This window comes from Dermochelys coriacea, chromosome 19, assembly GCF_009764565.3.
Source record: "Dermochelys coriacea isolate rDerCor1 chromosome 19, rDerCor1.pri.v4, whole genome shotgun sequence".
NCBI lineage: Eukaryota > Metazoa > Chordata > Testudines > Dermochelyidae > Dermochelys > Dermochelys coriacea.
Window position 1 is genome coordinate 12,087,510 of NC_050086.2, and position 25,614 is coordinate 12,113,123.

Sequence of the window (25,614 nt, forward strand, 5' to 3'; positions counted from 1 at the left end):
GATGAAACGTAAGCCAAGGTGAGTCCCCTTTGCTGGGCCCCAGCCAAGGTAAATTCCACGGAGACTCAGGGCAGACAGGCTCCGCCAGACTTTCGAGGGAGCGTTGGTGGGTGGTCGGTCAGGTTTATGGCTCTTTTCCTCCTCCCACACACCAGTTCGGCCTCCCGGCCAAGAATCACAGCTCCTTGCTGCTGAAAGGAAGAGCCACACAGGAGCAGTCACTGTGCACGGACTGTACTGGGGAGTATTGCCCTCTGCTGGACAGAATCAGAACTTCCCCCGGGGCATCATAGATTCTATACTGCTAATGGGGATTCCCCTCTGGCTCTAGTGGCAGGAGTCCGTGCTCTCAGGGCAGGAGGAACTCTACTGGGAAATTGCTAGTGGCTAAGGGGTGCAGATATCAAGAGCTATCAAGGATTTGCTACATCTGAAGCCCAGTTAACTCCCCATTTCTCTACCCAAGCATGAAAGCCATGGACACTTTACACTCATGTGCTGAATGGGCAACGGCTTGTAACTGCAACACCAGGTACAGGAGCTGTGAGCAAGCCAGCGCCTATGGCTTCTGGCAGTTGCTATGCATTACCCCTTTTACCTGTTATCTTGTGCCTAGTTATCTTCCGGATGGTGGGTTTGGGCATGTGCAGGGGGCAGGGCAACATGTGATGGGAGCTCAGGGGCAGGGCAGCCTGTCAGAGAGTGCTGGCTCGGTTAGAAAGACCAGGGAGGACACAGGGCCAGGTAGAAATAGGGAAGATGACCTCCCGCGCAGCTAGAGGGTGGGACCGTGATAGAGACCACTGCAGTGAAGGGCAGGAGCAAACTCTTCAGAGGGCACCAGCAGGCCCTGAGGAAGCAATAGACATGTACATGGGTGGGGGAACGGCAGGTTCCTGGGGAACCATCGGTGAAATAAGTGGCTGGGAATCCCCAAGCAGGGGTAGGACCCCTAGGACCATACGAGTTAGTGCAGACCCAGCAGGGAGTGCGGGAACAGCCCTAGGCTAGCATCACTCCCCTTTGGCCAGCGGGGGCTTGGAGCAAGTGACTCCCCAGTGCCCCTGCCCTCAGCAGGTAGCGGGAGAGCAGAGAGTAAAGGACAGGGTGCCCTCTGCAGCCGAGCAAACAGCAGCCTACGAGAGGTGTCTCCTCCCCAGACGTGAGGGGTGAGGCTCCAGCTGGCAGCAGGGGAGGGCTGCAGCCTTCCCAACGTTGTCTAGTAAAGCCAGATGGAGAGAGCAGAGTGTTTGCTGGGCACCTCTGTCCAGACCCTCCCAAATCCAGCAGCAAAGGAAAACTCTTGGCCTTGCCTTGCGTTGTGGCACTGAGGTTGCCCCGTCCCCCGGCCAGTCCCGCTGGCCCATGTCTGACAGATGCCGCGGTGGTCATGGCAATGGAGCGAGGAAATTCTCCAGGTGGTTAGCAAGCAAGTTACCCCCTCTCCTATGCTCCAGCCTCCCAGTGAATCGAGGTGACCCCAGAGGATGCTCTGGAGGGAAGGGGGGCATAGGTGCAAGCAGATCAGGGCGAGGAGCCAGCAGCAGCTGGTGGTTGTGCAGGATCAGCTTCGGGAGGCTTCCTCTTCAATCAGGGCCAACGAGACCAGGGCTAGACCCCCCCGCCCCAGCCTGGAGGCAATGGCAAAGCGACCAGGACCGAGGCGTGATCTCTGAACCCTGGTGCCTTGCCGGGGATCAGACCCAGAGCAAACCCTTGGACATCCCCAGCGCTATGCTAACCTCCCAGAAACGCAGGGCAGGAAGGGAATCAAGGGGCAGTTGGCCCGGTGCAGAACCTGTCACATCTGGGAATCAGGCTGTCCAGCTGGGTCCAGAGGTGGCCGGGAAAAGAAAAGCCACCTGCGCTCCCAATGGTCGCTTAAAATGAGGTGCTAGGCTGCTTCCGTTCCCATGGCAACTGCTCGTGGGTGTTGATCGCCATGGCTGCCAGACATACTCCCTTCATGACTCTTCTGCTGCTGCGGGGCGGATGGGACAGGCCACGCCGGTCCCCTTTTGGCCGCAGTATCCCTTGGGGGTCTTGTGTAGGTACTGCTGGTGGTAATCCTCTGCGTAATAGAACTCCCCGGCCGCCTGGATTTCAGTGGTGATGGGCCCCAGCTGCCGTTTGGCCAGCTCCTAAGGAGAGGAGACAGGAGGAAAGGATGTCAAGCTTAGTGCTCCTGGAAAGGGAGCAAGCGGCATCACCAGCTGGAACCAAGCGTACAGGTTGACAGGCATTGGGGGGGGAAGCTTACACGCTTCCCCACGGGTCCAGTATGGGAGCTCGGGGCAGAGGCTGTGATGTGATCTGGGGAGAGGAACCACAGCAGGGACACCACCACCAAAAATCCAGGGGCAGCTAGCGGGAGAGAGAAATTAAAGCAGCTATTGCTTCCCCCGACACCAGAACCACTTCCCAGAGCAGGGGCAGAGGGCGTGGAGACTGGTGCTGGGCATACACAGCAGTAGGCAGGGAATCTGATTGGGGGGGAGGGGCAGTAAGCATCTTCTATTCACTTCCATTCAGGGACACTCTTGGCCAACAAGTCCCAAGAGCTCCAGCCACGGGCAGCAGTTAAACCCTGCAGTACCCCTGGGAGGCAGGCAGCAGGTGTGAACCCTGGTTTACATTGGTCTATGGCCTTGGATAAGTCAGTTGAAGGGCTGGGAATAGAATCCAGGAGTCCTGACTCCCAGGCCCCTGCTCTGACTGCTAGGCAAGTCCCCCAAAAGGAAGCCACCTTAAAAATAGGAGCAGGAACTTGAAGGAGTTGGTGAGGAACAGACCTGCCAGCAACTGCTAGTCTCACTGGGAGACAAGAGGTGTTTGTATCAAACTAGCTCTTTAGCCAACACAAACCCTACCCATCTAGAGCTCACACAGACCCTTCTCAGCACCGGCCCTGCCCACCCAGCCCAGACACCTCAACAATGGGGCCACCCTGAACATGTGTCAGAATAATAGAACCAGAGCTGATGAGCACCATCCAGGCTGCCAGAGAAGAAATTTGGGACTAGGGCTGCACCCCGCACCCTCTTTCCTTAGACAGCCACTGTCATCGCCGAGCTAACGGACAAGAACCGTGTTTTTGAGGGGATCCTCCAGCCTCTGCTAGGACCACCCTGGATACCAATAGGAACTGTGCAGGGGTTGCAGTACACCAGACTGGCCACAAGGGGGCTGTAAGATACCCATTTCCCTAACGGGTTCTAAGCCTGGCTTGGCGGCTACCCGGCTAACACCCCCAAATAGAGGCATTATGTGAGCAAAGCCCCTGGTGCAGATCCGTTGCTCCAGTGTGTGTGTGTGTGTGTGTGTGTGTGTGTGTGTGAGGGGGGAGGCTGGGCTCATGGGATCCCAGCAGGAAAGGAAAGAGAAGGGGAAGGGCAGGGCAGGCTGTGGGGTGAAAAGGGAGCAGTTCACCCCCACCACCAACCCCCTCTGCAGAGTCTAACCTCAGACTAAGCCAGGCCCCTCCATTCACGCTCTGCAAAACACAAGGTGCGCTGAGCAGAGAAAGCCACCTAGACAAGGCAAGAGAGGGGGTCACTGGGGCACCCCCTCCACCCTGCCGGGAACTAACCCCTCTGCGTCTCAGACAGCACCTCACCGAACGCCTGCTCCACCACATGAGCCAGGCCCCTGCTGGCAGGAGCAGCTCAGCCAACAGATGCACAGCTTGAAACGGACAGAAGCGAGGAGCGCACCAGGGCGGAAATGCCACTGCTGAAAAGGGGGAGGCTAAAAATGAATCTGCACCTGTCCGGGGAAGGACTAGTTCTCACACACCACAAACTAATTCTTACAGTGGCTCCAGGTTCCGAGGCACTAAGGCCCCTGGGATATGCCCCCTGAAATCCTAGCACTCTACACGGTCCGCTGGGCAAGCCGTAGGCGCGACTCTGTACATTCGGCTCTGTGTGAAAGCCAGGAGAGGGGTATAGCCTCAGAGTTGGATACGCTCATGGAGGCAGGTCCCTTACCGCGATTGCAGGGGTGAATGTGCACATCAGAACTGTCCCTCCACGTCACTGCCTGGGGACCCGGCTTCTCCTCCAGAGCCTGCCCTTTGGTGACCATGGGCAGGGGCTCCCAAGGCTGTGACTGGACCCTTGCTATACTTAATTTCTGCTCCTCCGCTTTCCATGCATGATGGTGGGTGACTGGGGATTTCACAGTTTACATGCAACACCACCAGTCTCTCGTAATCCACCGTACACTAATGTTGGACTCTGTCTCCCTCTAGTGGCTGGCCCACGTAAGATGTTTATGAGTCTATGATCGCAGCTGCCCTTCTGGCACAAGGGGCCTAGCCTTTAGTGAACGCAAGAACGACTCATGTTTTTAAATCCAGAGGTCTTTGGTTCAAGCCCTGCTCTAAGAACCCAAGTGCCCCCACACTCACTGGGAAGAGCTCAGTTCTCCAACAAAGGCTTATGTGGGGCAAGGGATGGAGGGGAAAAAAAGATCATGAGAACCACTATTCTTCCCTTAAGGGAGAAGCATGTCCTAGATCCATAGGGGAGTGTTTCCACATTAGATCCCCAATATTCCAGCTGGCTTCCATGGAACCAGTAACCGTGCAAGGGCCACCGTCCTGGCTGTTTTCAGAGTAGCAGCCGTGTTAGTCTGTATTCGCAAAAAGAAAAGCAGTACTTGTGGCACCTTAGAGACTAACAAATTTATTAGAGCATAAGCTTTCGTGAGCTACAGCTCAGAAGTGAGCTGTAGCTCACGAAAGCTTATGCTCTAATAAATTTGTTAGTCTCTAAGGTGCCACAAGTACTGCTTTTCTTTTTGCGTCCTGGCTGTGCAGGTCTTCATCATGAACAATTTGCTCTTTGAGCAACCAAAGACTTCATCCAAGGACTTCAAAGGCCTTTACTAAAAGGTCTTCCAAGCATTCTCTCTCTCTCTCTAGGCCACATCACAGCAACATCTGAGCCATCCCTGGGTGGGAGCTAAGGATTGTTAGTTTCATTTTACAGAGAGGGAAACTGACTTGCCCAAGGTCAGGCAGCGACAGAGTCAGGAATAGGACCCAGGAGTTCCAATCCTCAGCACCTGCGCTCTGGTCAAACTCCCTCGCTAGCGCTCAGAGGTCTTAGCTTTGCAGTCTGCTGCTGTAACCACTAGATCACAGAGCCTTCCTGCCAGAGTGCTGGGGAGTCTGTTCTACTGCAGCAAAGACATACAAGTTACAAAACCAGAAGAGAATTAGACAAATCAAAGCAGCATCATTGAGGAGGCAGGAGGGGCCAGGAGTCTAACCTGCGGACCTCTTAATTTGTACCAAATCCTCTTATAGAGCGTGGATACCTCTAGGGGCAGCTCTGCTCCCTCTGAACTTTCCTGTTGCTTGTCTCCATAGGATATATCTACACTGCACACGAAGCCTGGGTTCTCACTCACTTTGAGCCCAAGCCCCACTTCAATCCACACACAGATGTGTCTGACTTGGCTCAGCAAGCACTCAGGACCCAGGTTGTAGGATCCCGCTATGGGGTGGAGAAGAGCCCAAATCCCACTCTTGACTCGGGCCTCAGCCCTGTCATTTTGCAGTGTGGACACAGGGCAAGCCGCAGACCCAAGTCACAAGGTCTGCAAAGCGCAGTGCGGACGTGTTAGCATGACAGAGCACTGAGGTCGGCCATTGTAAACCCAGGTTTCCAATGCAGTGTGGACACTCCAGTGTGGGCCTGGAAACACCGAGTTTACAAGCCCTGGCTTACTGCGCATGTAGACATAGTCTTAGATTGCAAGCCCTTTGGGGCAGGGTCCGTATCGAACTATGTCCATACCGGACCTGGTACAATAGGGCACCCAGTCCTATTGGCTATTTGTGAAGGCTCCCTGGTACCATTATCCCCATTTGGCAGATGAGGGGAAACGGAGGCAGAGATGCCCCGGAGTCAGTTTATGGCAGAGACAGAATAGAACCCAGATCTCCAGCCGCCCAGCCCTGTGTTCTAGCCCCTGGACACAGCTATCTCTGAAAGGGCTGAACTGGCTGCTCCAAGAAAAGGAGAAACGCCACTTGTCAGGGCCGTTCTCAATCACTCACTGAGCCAAGCCGTGATGGGCGGAGGTGCTGAGAAGGGGTTTTTTTGTCAGGGCACAGGTATCTACTAGGAGGAGGATACTGGGGAAGGGGAGGGGCTCACTTAGAGGCGAGTGGGGTTTGTCTCCAGTTGGGGAAAAGCCTCTTGTGGCTCCCATCAGTGCTCGCCTGTCAGCCAGCTCTTTGATGTGGGGCGCATCATTAATTGCATTAAAGGAGTCGGTGGCTCTGGAGACTTTCCAGCGGATGGAGGAGATGGAAGGGGGAGACTTGCGTTTCTCCAGGGCCCAGAACAATGCAGCTTATCGGCGGGCAGAGTTAATTCACATGTTGGGGGGAGGTGGGGGGAGACGCCGGGTGCGGGAGCCGATAAGCAGGCCCAGTTAATTAACTGGAACCCAGCAGGGCCTGAAGTTGGGGGAGGAGCCGTGGTGGCAACCGAGCAAGCAGCAGCCCCAAGCTACAGGCCACTGCAAATGAAGGGAGGGGGATTCGAACCCCCTGCTGGTGACAGCCCATGCAGAGATGAGATGGGGGCCCTGAAGAACAGGGTCCCTCACCCCCATGCCTCAGCCCTGCCCTCTAGAGCAGCACATGGCCATGGGATCAGTGTCCCTTTCCTGCCCAGATCACGTCTGACCCCTGCTCCTCCCTGCCTGGTTAAGCTTCCCCCTGCCCAAGGGCAGAGGCCAGCACCTCTCTGCCTAGGGATTGATGGGGACTTTGGGGATTGTTGCAGAGGAAATGCAGGACAGGGAAGAGGGCTGAGTTTAGTGGCTGGCTAAGGGGCCAGGTAAGCTCTTATTTAGTGCTTTTCATCCACAGAGCTCAGAGGAGAATGACAGAGGTGGTCAGGGGCATTACCCCATTTTACAGATGGGGAAACTGAGGCACAGAGCAGATTTGACCCAGGTCACAGAGCCAGGAACAGAACCCAGGACTGGGGAAGGCCATCAGCAGCACACCTGTCCCCACGGCAGCTGAGGAAAATGCCACACAGCTGTCCAGGGAGAGACGGACAGCACTGCGCTGGGTGCTATTCTCATTCCAGTGGAGGTGGAAGCTGGGTGGGGAGAGGAGAGCGCACTATGGAGACAAGATCCCAGGAGGCGCTTGCCAACCACGCTGCTCGGCTCCCTCAGTCCCATTAATAAATGCAAAGTTGTTGCCGTCACTGAGTCCCAGCCCAGGCTGAGCCTCGGGAGTGGGGCGATGGAATATTTTCCCCCCCTGCCCGGGAATATCTTTGCATGGCTAATAGGCTGCGGGAAGCCGAGCTGTTGGCACAGAGCCTCGTTACATGTCACCGGGGATTCCCAAGACGTGGATGGATTCTGATCTCCGTCACGCTTCTGGAAATCCACCGTAACCCCCTGGAGATGGAGTGACTCTGGATCCGTGCCAGAACGGCAGCTCAGAGCTGGAACCACTGTCACCGTGGAAACGGCAGGATTCAGCCCATCACCACTCAGGAAGCCGGTAACTGTATGGGTTGGATTTTCATGAGCACTGATGCTACGCGGAGCAGCCACCCTGAGTTTCTGGCGCTCTGCACCTCTGAGAATCAGGTCCTACATGGATCTAATTTATGGCAAGTGTCTATGTGGCTTAGCCATTAAGGGACCGATGGACAATTCTCCAAGGAGATTCCCCCGTGTGTCCGTGCTATGGAGAAGAGCCAGGACTAGGCTGTACAATAAAACAGGGGATTCTTTCGTGGGGGCGCTGGCAGAACCTGCAGTTCCCTGACTAACACCAGCCGGAGTCAGCCCAAGTCCTGGCCTGGATGAAGCAGTCATAGACAGCTGATGGGGACAACACAAACAGAGTGCACTCGCTCTCAGAGGTGCAGGGAGATGGCACCCATGTTTGGTAGCACCTGCAAATGGGAAACACCAGATCACCTTTGCTTGGAAGGATGAGCCCTCCCCCGCCCCCCGCCCCAGGGAGATGTCATGTGCTAGAGCAGTGCTAAGGCTCACTCGGGCTGGGGAGGGGGTAAAATCCCTCGCCTTGCTCTTTCCATCAGTGGATCCTGACATATTTTAGAGATGGGGAAACTGAGGCACAAATATGCAGTGCCTTTGGCCTTGTCTATGCTTAGATTTTAGGCCCTCGTGTAGCTGCACCGGTGCAGGCCCCTAGTGTGGACAGGATTTACATAGGTACAGCACTATCTATACCAGTGTGGCTTTCCCCAGAATCAGTCCAAGGTGAGCTGCAGCCATGGCAATCGTGCCTGTAACTTTGTGCCAGTGGCTAAAATACTGGTCCAGACAAGGCCTGGCCCATGGTCCCCCAGGAGGTCCATGGCACCTCCAGGTCTAGAACTTGGCTCCCCTGGCTTCCAGCCCGGTGCCCTGTCACCACAGGATTTGCTCGACCCACAAGAGTCTGCGGCACAGCTGCGCTCAGCAGCGATCGCAGGGGCCGCTCTTGCAAACACAGCCCCTTGATCTTGCAACGGCCTAGCCCAAGGCTAGTGCAGCCCACCAGAGACTCGCTCCACCAGCCTTGTCCGCAACCCGTCATGATCCCCCGCACCCCACCCAGACACACACACACACACACACACGCCGTGTCTGCCCAGCACGTGCAGGATTTAAACAGGCCGTCTTTAATTGTCCCAGCAACGGTGGCTGGGGGCAAATAGCTTAAGGCCGTGAATCATTTTCAGGGGATGCTGCACCTGTCTCAGTCAATGGCCTTCACCCCCCGCAGCCCCCCCAGCCCCAGCTGCCAGTTGCCGTGGCGGCAGGTTGCCAAGGAAACTGGTATATCCCCCAGCCCCCTTCCTCATCAGAAAGGCACGAAGGGCCTTACCGGGGTAATTAACTAACTAGGCCTTGCCTCCCTTTTGTCTTCCCTCCCTCCCCACCACAGGACACAGCTCAGAGGGCAGAACCTAGCCGCAGCAGGGAGGGGGAGCAGCTGGGAATGCACCAACACAGCAGAAGCCAGGGTAACAGCTCCCCACCCTCTCCACCAAGGGAGGCTCCCCAGCATTTGTTGCACTCACAGAGCCAGGTCCAAGGCAGCCCTGGCGAAAGAAGCCTCCTTCGGCACTACAGCAATGGCCCCAGAAGCAGATGCCAGGGCAGGTGGTCAATACAGCCAGCAACGCCGCTCCAGATGGGTTCTGCAGAACGGGAGCTCCCAGGGCTTTAACCAATGACATTTCTAGGCCCAACAGCTGCAAACAAAGCTTTTCCAGCCCTTTGGCAGGCAGCCTGAAGCAGCCGCTCAGAGGTACAAACAGCTTCCTAGACACATGGTGTTAACTCTGGAGCCTACTGATGATGATATACATGGCAACATGGTTCACAATTTCACCGCCCATTTTAGCAGAAACATCTGGATACTCTGGGATGCTGAGCAGAGTTTGGGATCAAGGTCAGAGTTTGGATGAAACACCCCCCCCCCCCACACTGATTTCCCACTCTGGCCCCCTGCCTTACTGTGAGCTGTAGATCTTTGGGGACAGTAAGTCTGTGAGAAGAGCATCCCCTTACACCTGCAGGAGAGTGGAATGCAGGGAGCAGCTACCTGCCGTTGCTCACTGAGGGACGAGATAACACATAAGAGATGCTAAGCAGCCTGGTTCACCCCACAGGAACAGCCTCTGCTCCAAACCTGCCTGTTGATACATCGCCTTTGACTTCAGGACAGCATCCCTCTGCTGGGCTCCGAACGTGTGGATGACTGAGCGATACTGTGTGCCGACATCCTCCTCTTGCTGCATGCCTGAAAGACAGCAAGCCGCATGTTAGGAGACAAAGGGTGTCCTGTGTCCAGGCACACCGGGATCGCCAAAGAAAGGCACCCAAGCTTAATCTTCAGCCCCCAAAAGAGCATTCACACTGAACTCAAGGGCTAACCTCATCCCTGCTGGCACAGGCTGTCGGATTCATTTGGCTCAGGGCAGGCCGCTGATTTTCAATGGCAGCCTTCTGCTCCACCATTCAAACAAACCATGACCCTGTCTCAGCAGCCAGTGGGAGCTTCCGTTATTATGGCAGCGCCGAGATCAGGGACCCAACTGCGCTAGGCACTGTACAGATACATAATGAGACAGTCCCTGCCCCAAGAGCTTGCAACTAGACAAGACAAAAGAAGGATCATTATCCCCATTTTACAGATTGGCAACTGAGGTCCAGAGAGATTTGACTTGCCCACAGGAAGTCTGTGGCAGAACTAGGAATTAAACCCAGATCCCCTAAGTCCCAGTCTAGTACCTTAACCACTGCGCCTTGCGCGAACGCTCCTCCAGAGATACAGCAGCAGAGGTTAGCGTGACTAGAGCACTGTTGAGTGATGCTAGGTTGGCACCCCTGCCAGCTGCCTCCTATCCATAGAAAAGGGACATGGGCAGAGCCCCCATGAGCCCCCCCACCCCCACATCCTTAACCTGGAGGGGCCGGCCAAATAGACCAGCCATTGGTCTACCCTCATAGCATGTCCCAGCTCATCAACTGAAGAGCCAATCAGGAGACAGAATGGAGAGGTGGGCGGGGCACCGCTCAAGTGCTTAACTGATCACTGGGTAGGTCAGCATGGTCCTTGTGAGGGGGAGACTGAGGCACAGGGTGGGGAAGCGGCTTCCCTGAAGGTGTCGATAGATGAGGCAGGATTGTAAGCAGGGAGTTCCCAGCGCTCAGTCCCACTAGGGCCTGCCTCTCTGCAGGGGGAGGGGACACCCAAGCCAGTCTTGCCATGCTCTGAACCTCCCTTTCCCTCACCCCCACCCCAAATGGATGCATCCCTCACAATGCTAGCGAAAGGGGGATGGAGTCAGGCTAAACAGGACCCAGGGCCACCACGAGCATTTCCTCCCAACCCAGCCCCTAGCCTCTCTCTCCCCAAGATGGATTCTCCATCTCAGCCCTCCTCACCCTCTTCTTCCTCTCAGGTCCCAGCAGAGTATCAGCCATCAGCTCCGCTGCCCCAACCTCCAGTACTGGGAGGGGCCCCAGGTGTTCGGACGATCCTGCCATAACCCACTTCAGGGGAGGGGAAATAGCATTATCCTGGGGCAGAGCTTCACCGGAGTCGGTGGGGCCAGATGCCCAGCTGGCGAGAACCAGCAGAGCCCCACCAGAGTCGGTCCAGACAGACGCCCAGCCGGCGGGAACCTGGCCAGAGCTCCCCTGGACTCAGTGACCAGGAATTCCCAAAGGGAGCGATCAGACCAGGCCAGGAAGTCAATTTAGTGGCCTGGCTGCCCACGCCCCCCTGCCCCCCGACACAGCCGTTCCAATTACTATTTCCATCAAGGGATGGGCTGTTAATCACAGCTGTACACAAGTCTAAGGCACCCTCTGAGCTCCTTGTCAGCCCAGTGGCTGCTGCCGGTGATTAATCTGCATAAATTACGGTGCTCAGGTTTGCCTCTCACTGGGGATGGTGCTCAATGCAGTAATGGGATGCACTAGAGGGGGGCTGGAGTTATTGGGGCAGAGGAGGGATTGGAGGCCCCAGGGGCATCCTCTCAGCCAGATGCTCCAGAGGGGAGGGGCTGGACTGGCTGTAGGGGCCCTCAAGCTGCCTGGAGGGGCCTAGGGAAGGCAGTACCAGGCCATGCTCAGGCTCTGTTACCAGGCAGCATGGGGTGGAGGGAGATCTGAAAGTGGAGCTGTTCCTGCCCCTGCTAGTCCAGCTGCCCCAGAGAGAGACCAGAGCCCCCGAGTTGCACGGGGAAGGGAGTCAGAGTGGGGGGGTGAGCAGGAGGGGCTGACAGTCAGGCTGGTGGTAGCTGGAAGGCTCCTGGCATCACACACCAAGAGGGATGTTCTGAGCCACGTGTGGGTATTAAACTCTCCCAGTGCTGGCGTGTCAATATCCTGTCTCAATGGCGTGGCTGGGGGTTATCTGGTTAAACAAGGAAAGTCCAGTTCATCTAGGGGGAACCTTCCCTGCAGAGGGAGAGTGTGTCCGTCCCCCCCCCAGACACGGAAAGGGGGGTGTTTAGGAGCAGCCAGCCCAGGGCTGCCCGTCCCTCTTCACCTCTCTCTTTCTGGGAGGAATCAGCTTCCTTTGGACCCACGGTGGGTGCTCCTGGCACAGGCTGCAGGGAGGGGGCAGCGGAGGCAAGAGCCAGGGGTCATGGCACAGGGAGCACCTCAGACCCAGGTGTTGCTGGACAAATCTAGAAGCACCACAGGTCCAATCAGGTAGAGTTGGGAATTGTACCATGCATGTCCTTGGGCAAGAAACTGCACCCCTTTGTGCCTCAGTTTCCCCATCTATGAAACTGAGGCATGTGCACTTAGCACCATGGATGAGCCATGCTATAGCGAGTGGGGACACGGGCCAGGACAGGCTGCGTTAGGCTAGACATGTCACCCCACACATCCCTTCCCCTGCAGCCCTTTGAGGCCAATTGCATCTTGTCCAAGGGCTTGTAAATCCAGCCCGGGGCCCGAGTGTTCCTTCAGAGCGTTAACCAATCTCCTCTACCCCTCCACCCCAATGGCTTCAGGGCCCGACTCCACAGAGTCGGTGGCAGAATACAGGAGCTGGTCTGGGGGACAAGCGCTGAGCTGCGAGGTGCTATCCCAGGGGCAGCAGTCCACCCAGAGGGCACTGGGCCTGCAGCCAGCAGGGAGGGATGCTCATACAAAACCATATGGGAAACACCCTGAGCTAACCAAGGAGCCAGGCCAAGGGAGTGCAGAGGCCAAGGTAGCTGTTCGGGGCCAGAGGCCCATGGGAGCAACTGTTCAGCGCCTCCCAACTCTGGGGGAACATGGGGCCCTGTCTGGGTAACTTGGGCATCCAACGGGGATGTCTCAGCCCAGAGCTGGCTTGACAGGGGGAAAGCAACCTCAGCCCCTGGAGGCACCCAGACTGGGGGGGAAAGGCACGAGAGGGCATGGGACAGGCCTGATGAGAGTTCGGGAGGCTGGGGGGGCTATGGTCAGGAGCCAGCCAGGAGTTAGAGGGTCTTGTGGGGGGAGGCAAGAGGTAAAACGCACAACCCCCTCTCCCGCCCATGGACATAGATCAGGGACCTCCAGGGAGACCGCTTGGTCCAGAGCATAGGGCAGCGGACTGGGACTCCAGAGCCCTGGGATTTATTTCCAGCTCTGTCACTGACCTGCTGCGACACTGCGGGCAAGTCCCGTACGCCCGGGCCTCCATTTCCCCTCCCACCCTGTCGACTGCAAGCTCTGGACCAGGCCCTCTCAGAGCACAACCAACCAGCCTCCCTCCAGGAGGCTGCAGCCACCCCGCCCAGTGTAAACCCTGCTTTTTTTTTTTTTTTGGCACGGGGGGGGGGGGCAGAAAGCAGGGAGGGTCCCTCCAATGCTGCAGGTGGCACTGGCCGTGTCCCCTCCCCATTACTGTCCATGCGCGGTGCGGGCACCCATTGCCCGTTAAAACACAAACACGCAATTAGAAGCCGGCCAGCGACACGCAGAGACTGCTAATCTCCTCATTAAAATTACGCTTCGGTACAACAGGGCCCCAGCCTGGCCTCTCCCGCTCCCCTCCCCGCCGCTGACGTGATGCAGGTTTCAAACAGGCTTTCCTCCCTGCCCCCTCTTTATTTAATACCCCCACCTCTGCGCAGCTGAGCCCCTCCCCCCACCAGCTTCCGGAGGCCCCTCATCAGCTGTAGCATCCCCATCAGTGCCACAGAGCTATCCTGGGGCTGGAGGCATTTAAAGAGACAGAGAACCGGGGGGGGGGCCAGGGGGGAGCTGGAACTGCTGCAGACAGTGGAGTGAGACCATGTGATTTACAATAGAAAGATGTGGAAGGCCCGGTCAGAAGAGGGATTAATAGCAGCACTTGGTCCATACAACATCCCTCCTCTGTCTGCCCCCGGCCCCCCAAGACACAGTGACGTCTAGCGGTCAGATTAGATGGTTGTGATGATCCCTTCTGGCCTTAATATTGATCATAGAATATCAGGGTTGGAAGGGACCTCAGAAGGTCATCTAGTGCAACCCCCTGCTCAAAGCAGGATGAGTAGCTCTGGATCTCAAAGGGGGAGGGGACCATCCAGCATTGCCTGGGGACCCAGAGACAGACCCACCCAGCCCCAAGCAATGGCTGTGGGTCCCAGAAGATCCTTCACTTCCGACGCAGCCCATGGACGGAGAGCCAGCTCGCAAAAGTCAGGGCTTGTGGGTAAAATACTCAACTAGGACTCAGGAGATCTGGGTTCAGTTCCCAGCACTGACCCAGACTCCCCATATGAGATCTTGGGCAAGGCATTGAATTTTTCCGCGCCTCAGTTTCCCCATCTGCAAAATGGGGATAAAGATACTCTCTCACTAGGCATGTACGCAGCACTGGGCACAACGGGCTAGTTCTCCAGGCAGCACGTCACCGGCCAGGCCTGGTATAGGGCTGCCCTGACTGTGATTACACATGCCTCTGTCTTCCCTGCCCATGGAAGCAGGTGACACCCACCGTGAACAGAGAGTTGCTCTCGGCCCCAACGTGGACAAGAGTCACAGAGCCAGTGAGCTACATCATTCGGTGCGGATGGGCACCACAGCCCTTCATTCATGGCTTTGAGCTCCCGTCGCCCTCTGGGGCAGGATCAAAGCCCCAAGACCACTGCAGAGATCCAGGTCCGGCGGTTTGGGGGATGAAGACGGCTCACATTCCATCTCTCCTGACAATGGGAGAGGCCAGGGAGCGGCAGCCTGAGTCTACACCCGTGATTACAGCAGCTGCATCTGGCACCACTCGCTGACCCCATGGACACAGAGTCCCCTAGCCTTACCTTGGGTGGGGTCATGGTTCTCCCAGAAGGCTTTGAGGAGGGCCTCATAGCTGGTCTTCTGTGGGTCGTACACAACCCTGACCACTTCCGCGTGTCCGGTCAGACCTGGGGGGAGACGAAGGAGGTTAAACAGCCCCCTCTGCTCAGCAGCGGCTCTGCCCCCTTCCACAGGAATCCGTCTGCAGGAGGATGCTCGCCCGTGATCAGTTGGCCTGAGATGCTGAGCGACGGCCTGTTCTGTGGTCCCCAAGCTTTGGGTTTCAAAGTAACCTGGGTTCAATTTGAACTGCGATTCATAGGCTCCATGGCCAACAACCCCTGGGATCAGCTAGTCGGAGCTCCTGTACAATGCACACCAGAGAACGCCCCTAAAATAACCCCCAGAACAGATCTTTTAGACAAAACATCCCATCTTGAGTCTAAAATTGCCAGTGACGGAGAATCCAAATCCACCACAACCTTTGCGAAACCAGTGGTTAATTGCCGTCATGGCTGGAGACAGCTACCTTCTTTCCGGTCTGTGTCCGTCTGGCTTCAGTTCCAACCCAGCGCTCAAACTGCCCCCCCCCGCCCAAAAGGGGACACTGCTCGGCGGCGCTAAGGTGTGCCCTTCACACCCCATGCCAACTCTGGCTCAGGTGACAAGGAGTCCGGCCATTCTAGACCTAGAGCCCATCACACAACATGGTGTCGTCCATGCTCACCGCTCAGGAGGGGGCTAATGCTGGAGCAGAAGGTGGCCAAGAGGGGGGCCAGGCCTAGAATGGTGGGGGGAGGCCAGAGGGAGCTGTGTGGGTGGGAGACTGCTGGGCGCCAGGGCCTGACAGGCCTGCGAGGTGCAATCACAAGACAGGGCTAAAGGGAGGGGAGCACAGGGCCAGAGGGGATGTGAGGATGGTGGTATGGTGTGGGGGAGGGGACACACCCTCAAGTCTGCAGTCAACAGCACATGAGAGGAACCCCTGCCCTCCCCCCCAATTAACGGCACCACCGCCGGCTAGATCTCAGCGGCCCACATGTGCTGTGATTCCATGTCACCCTGCTATAGCACCTTTCCCCCCAGGAACGGGACCTGCCTCCCAGCACCCGAGGCAAGGAAGCATTTGTCCCATTTCACAGAAGGAGAAACTGAGGCCCCGAGCAGGGGAGTTATTCACCCAAAGTCGCACCACAAGTCAGCAGCGGAGCCAGAATCGCTGCAGATCACAGCGTCCCAACACCCAGTCTCCTCCTCTAACCACTAAACCACACTGTCCTGAGCAGTCCAGGAGTCCTGATTCCCAATCCCCCTACTCTACCAGAAAGAACAGCCCCCTCCCCCCCAGATAAGAATAGAAGCTTCCTCTCCTCCAACCACTGGGCCATGCTCCCTTCCCAAAACTGCCAAGGGGCCTGAATCTTGGTCTCTCCTCTTTCAACCACTAGACTGCACCCTCTCCTTTGTGTGGACTGTGCTCAGGACACTCAGCAGTTAAGGGTGGTGATAGTTAAAGATTGCTAATGCTGCATATGCTTCCCGCTCCTTAAGGGGCTGGGAGAGGACACTGGTCTCTTTAGGATCAGCCACCTCAAGGGGGGGGGCAGCATAGCCATTGGGGAAGGAAGGGGTGCGCGGGGAGCCCAGTGAGGCGATGACTGCTACACAAACAGCCAAGTGAGCTATGCCAGCTGCCGGGGTGGGGATGGGCAGCAGCCATGGCCAAGAGCTGGTTTTGTAGCAGCTCCGTGGGAAGGGCACAAGTGCTTGCCCAGGATGGGGTCTGCACGCGCGGTAGCAGCATCAGCAGATTGCAGCTCTCCCGGACGTCCCTGCTTTGGCAGCTGCTGCAGGGCCAGGCAAAGAGGCAGCAGCCAGAGGCAGAGCTCCCGCGGCTGCCATAACCTATTATCCGGCGCAAGCCCCCACCAAGGGCCACAGCTCGGGCTGTGCAAACCCCACCCTCCTGCAGCAGAGAGGCCGACCCTCTGCTGCACTCAGAAAAAGGGCTTCACTTTTTTCGCTTCTGTTGTGGCTAGCGAGTCTGCCCCAGGTAGCATGGAGGCAGCCCTGTCCAGGTGTGTGTCATAGGCTCCACAAGACGGAGAGTCTGCTTTAGATCAACTCATAGGGTCCAGATCCAAAGGGCAGGCAGTGTGGGGCTACAGCAGGGGTTCTCAACCTTTGTCTTTCGGAGGCCTTCCCGACATGCTAGAAAAACTCCACAGTTCGCCTGGGCCACAAGAGCTGTTTTTCTGCATATAAAAGCCAGGGCTGGCATTACGGGGTAGCAAGCAGGGCAGTTGCCCCAAACCCCATGCCACAGGGGGCCCCACAATTCTTGGGCTTTGGCTTCAGCCCCTGGTGGCAGGGCTCGGGCTTCAGCTTTCTGCCCTGGGCACCAGTGAGTCTAATCCTAGCCCTGCTCTCTGATTTATTTTGGTGGTGCCCCTGAAACCTACTTATGGCCCCCAGGCTCCCAGTTGAGAACCGCTGGTCTAGAGGGTGGGGCACTGAATTGGGACTCAGAAGCCCTGGGTTCTCCACCACTGACCCACTGCGTGACCACTGGCAAATCACCTCCATGTGTGCCACTGATTCCCCTTCTGCCTTTTAAATAGGTAAGACAGACAGATTGTACAGCACTTTGCCCAATGGGGCTAGTACAATACAAACCAGAGGGTCACATATTTTGTTGTATAATATACACAATACAAAACTAAACCCCTTAAAATGGAAACAAAATGCTTTGATTTTGTCCAAACACTTTTTTCTTCAACGTTTCTAGTTTTTGTTCTGATTCAGAACTAAGCCAAGGTCTCAAAATCTCTGTGAAATGGAACTTCCGGCCCCTGCACAGCCCCAGGTACTGACATGGTTATGCCGGATGGTGTTAATGGCTGCCATCAACCCGTTCTGTGAACTACCTACAATTACCGAGGCGGCTGAAGCTGATAGTTTTGCTCTCCAGGCAGCAACTCCCCCGTTTTGCTACACCAGAGGGGGAAAACCCAGGCTAAGTCAGTAGCCGAGATGCTGCGGCCAGCATGCGATGGCCATTTCCAGTGTTTCTGACACAGCCAGGCTGGCGCTAGCATTGGCAGTTAAAGCCGCAAGGAGCGCTCATCCATCTCTCAAGTTGTCTATTAACAGGATCTCCCCATTCCCACTGGCGCTCGCTTTCCCCCGCCAGCCAGAAGAGTCCACCTTCAGTAATAAACAACAGGCAGTGTTTACAGCTCTTTGAATCCTGGGATCTGAGTAGGCATCACGAAGCTGACTAACTTGTACTCCCGTACTGCAAATGGGGAAACTGAGGCACAGAAAGGTGGCATGACTTTGCTAAAGTGACTCGGCCAATCGGTGTCAGAGTCAGAAGCAGAAGTCAGGCCTCCTGACTTCAAGGTGCCCTGCATTTCACTACGGCTTTTTTGTTCCATAGCTCCCAGCTGCATGACTTGCCCGGTCCGTGGTGCAGTGGACAGTTATGCTAGCACTCCATGGAGGTCCTGAAGCCTGGTGAGCCACAGCCGTGTCCTTAGTGCCAGCTGCAGAAGCCAGGCAATGACCTCACCTCTGCAAATGGCTTTTAAAAGCAATGCAGCCCCTAGGCTGCCTTGCAGATACATTCCACCTGGCCCCACTTCACAAGGCTGAGCCCCTGACCCAGCTCAAGCAGCATTGGAAGAAAGGGGGAAGCCCGGGAGTTGGGCTATGCTGAGATGCCACTTTTGCCCAGCACAGAGATATACAGAGGGAGGCCAGCGCCATCTGGTAGCCTCAGCCAACCAGCTGGTGAGAGGAAAAGCATCTCCAGGGAGAGATGCACAGCAGAGCCATGCTGGTGAGCAGCAGAGGTTTCCAAGTGTTGCAAAGCCAGGGAGGTGTTTGGGCGGGGGGGGGGGCGCGGCGCGGGAAGGAAGAGAACATCAGTACTTCACTCCCCTCCTCCTGCCGGGCCAGCAAGGGCTGCTCTGCTCCGCAAAGGTCATTCTGAGCCTTGCATCTGACTAAAAAAGAAAAGCAGTACTTGTGGCACCTTAGAGACTAACAAATTTATTAGAGCATAAGCTTTCGTGAGCTACAGCTCACTTCATCGGATGCATCTGATGAAGTGAGCTGTAGCTCCCGAAAGCTTATGCTCTAATAAATTTGTTAGTCTCTAAGGTGCCACAAGTACTGCTTTTCTTTTTGCGAATACAGACTAACATGGCTGCTACTCTGAAACCTTGCATCTGACTGTACCTTCCTCAGAAAATCTCCAAACCACTGCTTCGGGATCAGCCACTAGCTCTCCCTACAGGGGCAGGGCGGATGCCTCTCCACCCAAGACCATTCTAATCCACCCCACTTAGCTATCTGATGACCCTGTGGGCTGGACTCCTGCCCACTCTACACCACTCCCCACACCAAAATAATCTTCCCTCATCTCTCCCCTACTTCCTCCCTCCCTGGGCCAGGGCCCAGCAGTCCCCACCCACTGGGCAGGAGAGATGGTCTGTTGCACTGCTCTGCTCCTCCAAGCCAGCAGCAGAGCCAGCCATGTTCCCGTTCTTCGGCAACGTTCGGATTCCGCTCCCTGCTCCAAGGATGGTGTGTGGGGGCGGGGGGGGGGGGGAAGAGGGCAATTGAATCACACAGCTGCAGCTAAGGAGAGCATCAAGATGACTCCTAATGACTCTAGTGGTTGTCCCACAGGCAGGTCGCTATGAGCCTCCTGCTACTCTTACACAGGGTCACAGGGACGTGCTGCCAGAGAGCGGCAGAAGTGGGGGGACACAGCACAAGGCAGAGAGCTGTGGTTACTGTAAGGCAAATGCCCCATGGGCAGGAGCGCTACACATCACTCCACCGCCTACCAGAGAGGGTCACGATCCGCTCGCAGTAGCGTCAGCTCTCTCTGCCGACTGTGACAGCACAACTGGCCCTCAGGCTAAGTGGGCCCAGCGAGGCTGGGGTTTCCTGGATGGGAGTCCCAACATCCAGCTGCGCAGTTAGCAGGTAAACAATGCATCTGGCCAGGGCCAGTTGCACAAGTTCACTGCCTTTAGCAGTGGGAGGCCTGGAGATCTTTGGCTAGAAAGTGTTAGAGAAGGGGAACAAATTAGGGGATTTGTCTTCCCCTTCCACAGCTATAGCTACCAGTACAGACAAAGCCTGAGCTTGGAAGCTGCCTGGAAATTACAGTCCATTTCCTTGTGGCCAGCTCATTGTAGACAGGGGCTAGGGTAGAGATGGCAGAGCATGAATGCCCCCACCAGATTTTACAAGATCGGAGACGCTGGCTTACATAAACCCTTATGGGGAAAGTCCTAACGGATTTTACAGGGATGAAGTCATTAGGATGCTGCAGAAATTACTCTTAAACTTACAGAGTTTAATGGAAGATGAGATCTTTCCCATAGGCTGTTTCTTTTTTTTAAATCCATCCTGCAGAATTCTAATGTTCTATTCACTTCGATGGGGGACTTTTCCCCGAAGGGAATAGTTCCTTGGCTGAAATTAACAAGCGGGTGAGTTGCAGGGCTGGGGAAAGGTGCGGACTGACAGCCTTGCAGACAGAGGTTCTCTTCCCCCACAAAGCAGACAGAGCAGGGATAGGGGGTTGTTCAAGCTTCCCTTGCAGCACCCCACCCTACTGTCCCCCAAGCTCCAGCACTGCCACCAAACCAGTCTGCCCTGCCACCACGCTTTAATGCTGGCCTGGATCATTTGACCTATCGAACCATCAACCTGCCAACAAGGTGTTCAGGGAGCCAATGGCACCCATTGCAGTGGTGGGTTTTGCAATCTCAGCATTCATCCCACTAGGAACTGGACTGAGACCCAGCAAACTCATTTCACACGTGCTAGCAAAGTGCACCAGGCAACAAAGATTTGCTGACTGTCACCAACCTGGCCTGGATGGCAGCAACAGCCTGCACATTCATTCACACAGCCCCATCAAACTCCTGCCAGCACCCCTGTGCAGTTACATGCACCCGGGGAAGCTGCCTCCGTTTCGGTCGCTCCTTACGTGCGGGGGGATAATACGCTCTCTCCCCCACTGCATTATGTTAATACCCAGAACCGAGACAACAGACGCGGATAATATTTCTTGCAGACAAGTAATCCTCCGCACCAGTGTGCGGAATGGTTTTGCAGATAAGACATGAAACCATCTGTTCAGATTTCTGATGAGTTTGGGGAGGCGAAGCTGGAGAGAGAAGGGGAAGCGTGTGTGGGGAGGCGGGGGCGGATTAGCTTTCCTAATCAATACATTAGCACACTGATGGAAGCCATGCCAGGCCACACTGCAGTACCTCTTGCTGTTCATTAACAAAATCCCCCTCAATTTCATGCTAACAGCTGCTCTGGACAGTGGCTCTAGAATCTAGTGGAGGTTCTGGATAATACGGGGCTAGGCAATCTATGGCTGGGGAAAGCCATAAGCAAATCAGAGACTGGGTCAGTATCATTCCCACTTTACATATGGGGAAACTAAGGAATGGAGAAAGGTCACACGGAGAGTCATGGCAGAGCCAGGAGTAGCACCCGGGTTTCATTAACTTCTTAACCCTGCTGCTGAGTGGGTGATGCTCAGGTGAGGGGAGAGAAGAGAAGTCACTGAGTTGAATGGCTAGATTCCAGTGATTTTGCAAAGGTGACCACCAGAAAGACACCTCCACCCTCTCCCCCCGTGCAAGGAGTTTAGATTCCATCTAGTCAGCTTGATTCAAAAGCCCAGTGTTGGGTACCTGCTTCCAGGGTATTGTACACAGCGATCTCTGGACCTCAGAGCAAGAGAGCCACAGAGAGGCATTTCCCCGAGCCTCCAACTCACTTAAACACTGGGGGCACACAGTCACCAAGGGGACATGCTAATCCCAAAGGGAGCAGCCCCGAGCCTGGGGCGTAGGTCTTACACTCGGCTTCCCAATCGCACGGTCCGGCCCATGGATGCTGACTGCTTGATGAGCTTCAGAAGGTGCTGTCTGGGAACAGGGCCTGTGGCTCAGAATCTGGCAGGCATCATGGGATTCAGATTGGGGGTAGAGATGTCTATTGTGCAGCTCCTTCAAGCCACGCCCTGGATCTGATCACCCTGGGGATTTAGGAAGCGCCATATCTGGACCCATCCCTATGGCTCAGCCCCATCTGGACTGGGCCCAGGGAGAGCCTGGCTCCATGGTTAGAGGGGGTTAACATTAGTCCTCAGTTGATGGTCTCATCAACTGGATAATCAAACCCTTATTAACACAAGCTGGGTGCTTGAGTGGCTGCCTCTCCCCAGGAGAAGCCAGCTCAGGCTGTGTCTCCATCCCAATGGGAAGCATCCTCTGACCTAACCCCCAAACTTCGGAGCAAGCCCCAGCAGCTCCAGACCCAAGTACCTCCTGTGTCCCAGGCCTTTCTATTTGGGTCACTCCATCAGATCGTCTTGGACACACACACACTCCCCCCTCACCTGGCTGGTCTGCATGGCTGGCTTAGCTGGGCATCAGGCCCAGCCTGGCTTCGTGTTTGTGTATTGCTTTACCACATCCCAGCTCCTGTTTCCAGAGGACACGACAACAGCCTGCTCTCCCAGCTGCCCCAATAAACATTTCATGGCTTCCTAAAAGGATACATCTCTCGCAAGAGGTAGCCCTCCACCTCTTAAAAAGACGGGACACTAAGGGCGAGCAAGGCTATTATCCCTCTGCACAGCAGATGAAGGCCAGCATTGTCCCAAACTGATGAGATAGCTGGGCCCTGAGAGGCTGCATTTCGAATTAGGGTTGGGTAAGCTGCTGGGGAGGGGAGCAAAAAGCCACAAACTGGCCCCGTTGGACTTCACTGAATTGAAGTCACACTTGGGGAAATGGGAGTTTGGATGGTCAGCGAGACTCTTGCACTGGGAGCCCAGAAGGGATGGCTGCTTCTCCTGCCACCTACACGCCATCCCTGCAGCATGGGCTCTGACAGCCTGGCATCACCACTTAAAACGCTACCCTTGTAGTTCTACCACTCCGGAGCCTCCTTCCCCATCAGTTCTCATATGCTCAGCCAGCTTGGAGCCGATCTGAACACGGATGGCAGATCTCCAAGGAAAAGCCAGGTGCTGCAGGAAGCAGGGCTGGCAATTCATTAGATGGCACTTCTCCTTCCAAATCTATGCCCTCACTCTAGGTGGCACTGCGCTGCCATCTTTTGGAGGAGACTTAAGGCAGAAATCCCAACATGCACCTTCCACTACTCACGCAATGATCATTCAAAATCCTACGACAGGGTATAAACTCCTATGTCCCAACCAAACCGAACAGGTGAATTCCATTCTAACTCTCTAAGTTCTCACTGCAATTTCAACTGAATACAGCACTTTACACTGCCTATCCTGAGCCATCCCATTGCTGCACACCATTAACAGAAGCCATGTTCTACCCCAGAAACAGCTGCAGTTCAGCGGTAGCTGAAGCAGTTACTGAACAATTGGTAAAGCACTGAGACAGATGGCATTGTATAGACACGTGCAGGATCATCAGTAAGTCTTGGAACACAAGGGAAGTTCCAGAAGACTGGAAGAAAGTTGATGTGGTGCCAATATTTAAAAAAGTTAAATGGGATGACCCAGGAATTATAGGCCGGTCAGTCAGACATTGATCCTGGGCCACATAATGGAGCGGCTGATATGGGACTCGATTAACACAGAATTAAAATTAAATTAAAATAATTAATGCCAATCAAAGTCAGTTTATGGAAAATAGGTCCTGTCAAACTAACCTGATATTTTTTTTATTGGGATTACAAATTTGGTTGATGCAAGTAATAGCGTTGATGTAATATACTTCAGACCTCTGTAAGGCATGTGATTTGGTACCACACAATGATTTGATTAAAAAATTAGAATGATATAAAATTAACCTGGCACACATTAAATGGATTAAAAGCTGGCTAACTGATAGATCTCAAATGTACCTGTAAATGGTTAATCACCATCAAGCGGATGTGTTTCTACTGGGGTCCCGCAGGGATCGGTTCTTGGCCCTATGCTACTTAACATTTTTACCAATGACCTGGAAGAAAACGTAAAATCCTCACGGATAAAGTTTGCAGATGACACAAAAATTGGGGAGTGATAAATAACAAAGAGGACAGGTCACTAATCCAGACCAATATGGATTGCTCGGTAAGCGAACAATATGTATTTGAATAAGTCTAAATGTAGACATACATCTGAACATGATGGAGGACTCTATCCTGGAAAGCAGTGACGCTGAAAAAGATTTGGGGAAGGGGACAGATAATCAGCTGAACATGAGCTACCAGTGCGACGCGGTGGTCCAAAGGGCTAATGCAATCTGTGGATGCATAAACAGGGGAATCTCAAGTAAGAGTAGAGAGGTTATTTTACACCTGTATTTGGCACTTGTGTGACTGCTGCAGGAATCCTGTGTCCTGTTCTAGTGCCCACAATTCAAGAAGAATGTTGATAAATTGGAGAGGGGTCAGAGAAGAGCCACGAGAAGGATTAGAGGATTAGAAAATATGCCATATAGCGATAGACTCAAGGAGCTCAATCTATTTAGGTAACAAAGAGAAGTTAAAGGGGTGATTTGATCACAGTCTATAAGAACCTACATGGGGAACAAATATTTGCTAATGGGCTTCTCAATCTAGCAGAGAAAGGTCTAACATGATCCAGTGGCTGGAGGTTGAAGCTAGACAAATTCAGACTGGAAATTTTTAAACGGTGAGAGTAATTAACTGCTGGAACAATTTGCCAAGGGTCGTGGGGGATTCTCCATTTCTGGCCATTTTAAAATCATGATGGGATGTTTTTGTAAAAGATCTGCTCTTGTTGAACAGGGAAGTCCTGCGGCCCATGTTATGGAGGAAGCCAGACTAGATGGTCACAGAGGTCCCTTCTAAGCTATGAATCTCCAAGCAATTAGAGTCCGGGCAATAGGAACTCTCATGGCAAAGTGAAGCTACAGTTCCCCAAGTAGAAGAGAAGCGAGGTGTTACCTGTACAAATTTCTTTGTAGGTGGGGTTTGGAGTGAAGCCTCCTGCATAGCCCACCTGGGTGGAGAAGACGCCCGGCAACTTCCAGAACATCCTCTCAGCTCCCCAAAAGCACCCCATGCCTGGAAAGAACAGGAGATCAAGAAGGTGAATTCAATGCAAAGAGCTTAATCTGAACCCAGGGAACGTCAGTTCGCCCTCAGCCCAACCCTGCCAGGACACAACCTGCTTTGTGTCAAACAGCCCCTTTCCTGCTCTCCAGCTCACTCATGCACAACTGCCATTGACTTCAATGAGCACTCCATGCCCAAGCCTCAGGGCCGAGGTTGGTCCCTAGTTCAGCATGTGGCTTTTAACACCGCAGACACCTGTGGGGTCTGGAGAGGAGGTGAGTGGATGCTGCGTGCGACCAGCAGGGTGCTATAGAGTCTCTGATCAGATCAAATTCTCCCACTGATCTGAAGGTGGGGGACCCACTTGGCCCTTAATAGCCTTCAGGACTGTGAATGGTGGAGCCTGCCGGGAAGGGGCTGTTGACAGTGGGTGGACGGGCTGACCAGAGGTGATGAATGAAACTGAGCAAAGGACAGTTGCCAGCAATAGCTTATCAGCAGTGAGATCTAGGCTGTGGAACAGCATCCCCAGGACAGAGGGGGCAGCCAGGGTACAGCCAGATTCTGAGCAGGATATTGAATATGGGGGCCCGATAGCTCTCCCTCTCCCCCTGCCATCTCCCATCTCAATGATTCATCCTCCATACGGCCAATTCTGGTCCCAATGGATGGCTGCAGTTCTGGCCCGAGTTCTAAAGGGAAGAAGGAGGGGGCAGCCCGCACTCTTACCCA

The 25,614-nt window shown here is 54.8% G+C and overlaps 1 protein-coding gene across 3 annotated transcripts in view; it reads right to left on the minus strand.

Moving 5' to 3' along the window:
- Positions 1 to 624: 624 nt before the first annotated feature.
- Positions 625 to 25,614, minus strand: part of LOC119845556 (mitochondrial peptide methionine sulfoxide reductase-like) — a 42,959-nt gene continuing 17,969 nt past the window's right edge. Inside the window, exons 3-6 of one of the 3 annotated variants that reach the window (XM_038377993.2) lie at positions 24,772 to 24,891; positions 14,808 to 14,912; positions 9,705 to 9,811; positions 625 to 2,141 (exon numbers count right to left, since the gene is read on the minus strand). In XM_038377993.2, coding sequence (XP_038233921.1) covers positions 1,965 to 2,141; positions 9,705 to 9,811; positions 14,808 to 14,912; positions 24,772 to 24,891 — 509 coding nt within the window. In that variant the 3' untranslated portion in view covers positions 625 to 1,964. Of the gene's footprint in view, positions 2,142 to 9,704; positions 9,812 to 10,171; positions 13,441 to 14,807; positions 14,913 to 24,771; positions 24,892 to 25,614 lie in introns of those variants that run through there. The other 2 variants (XM_038377996.2, XM_043506146.1) reach the window with 2 other exon arrangements.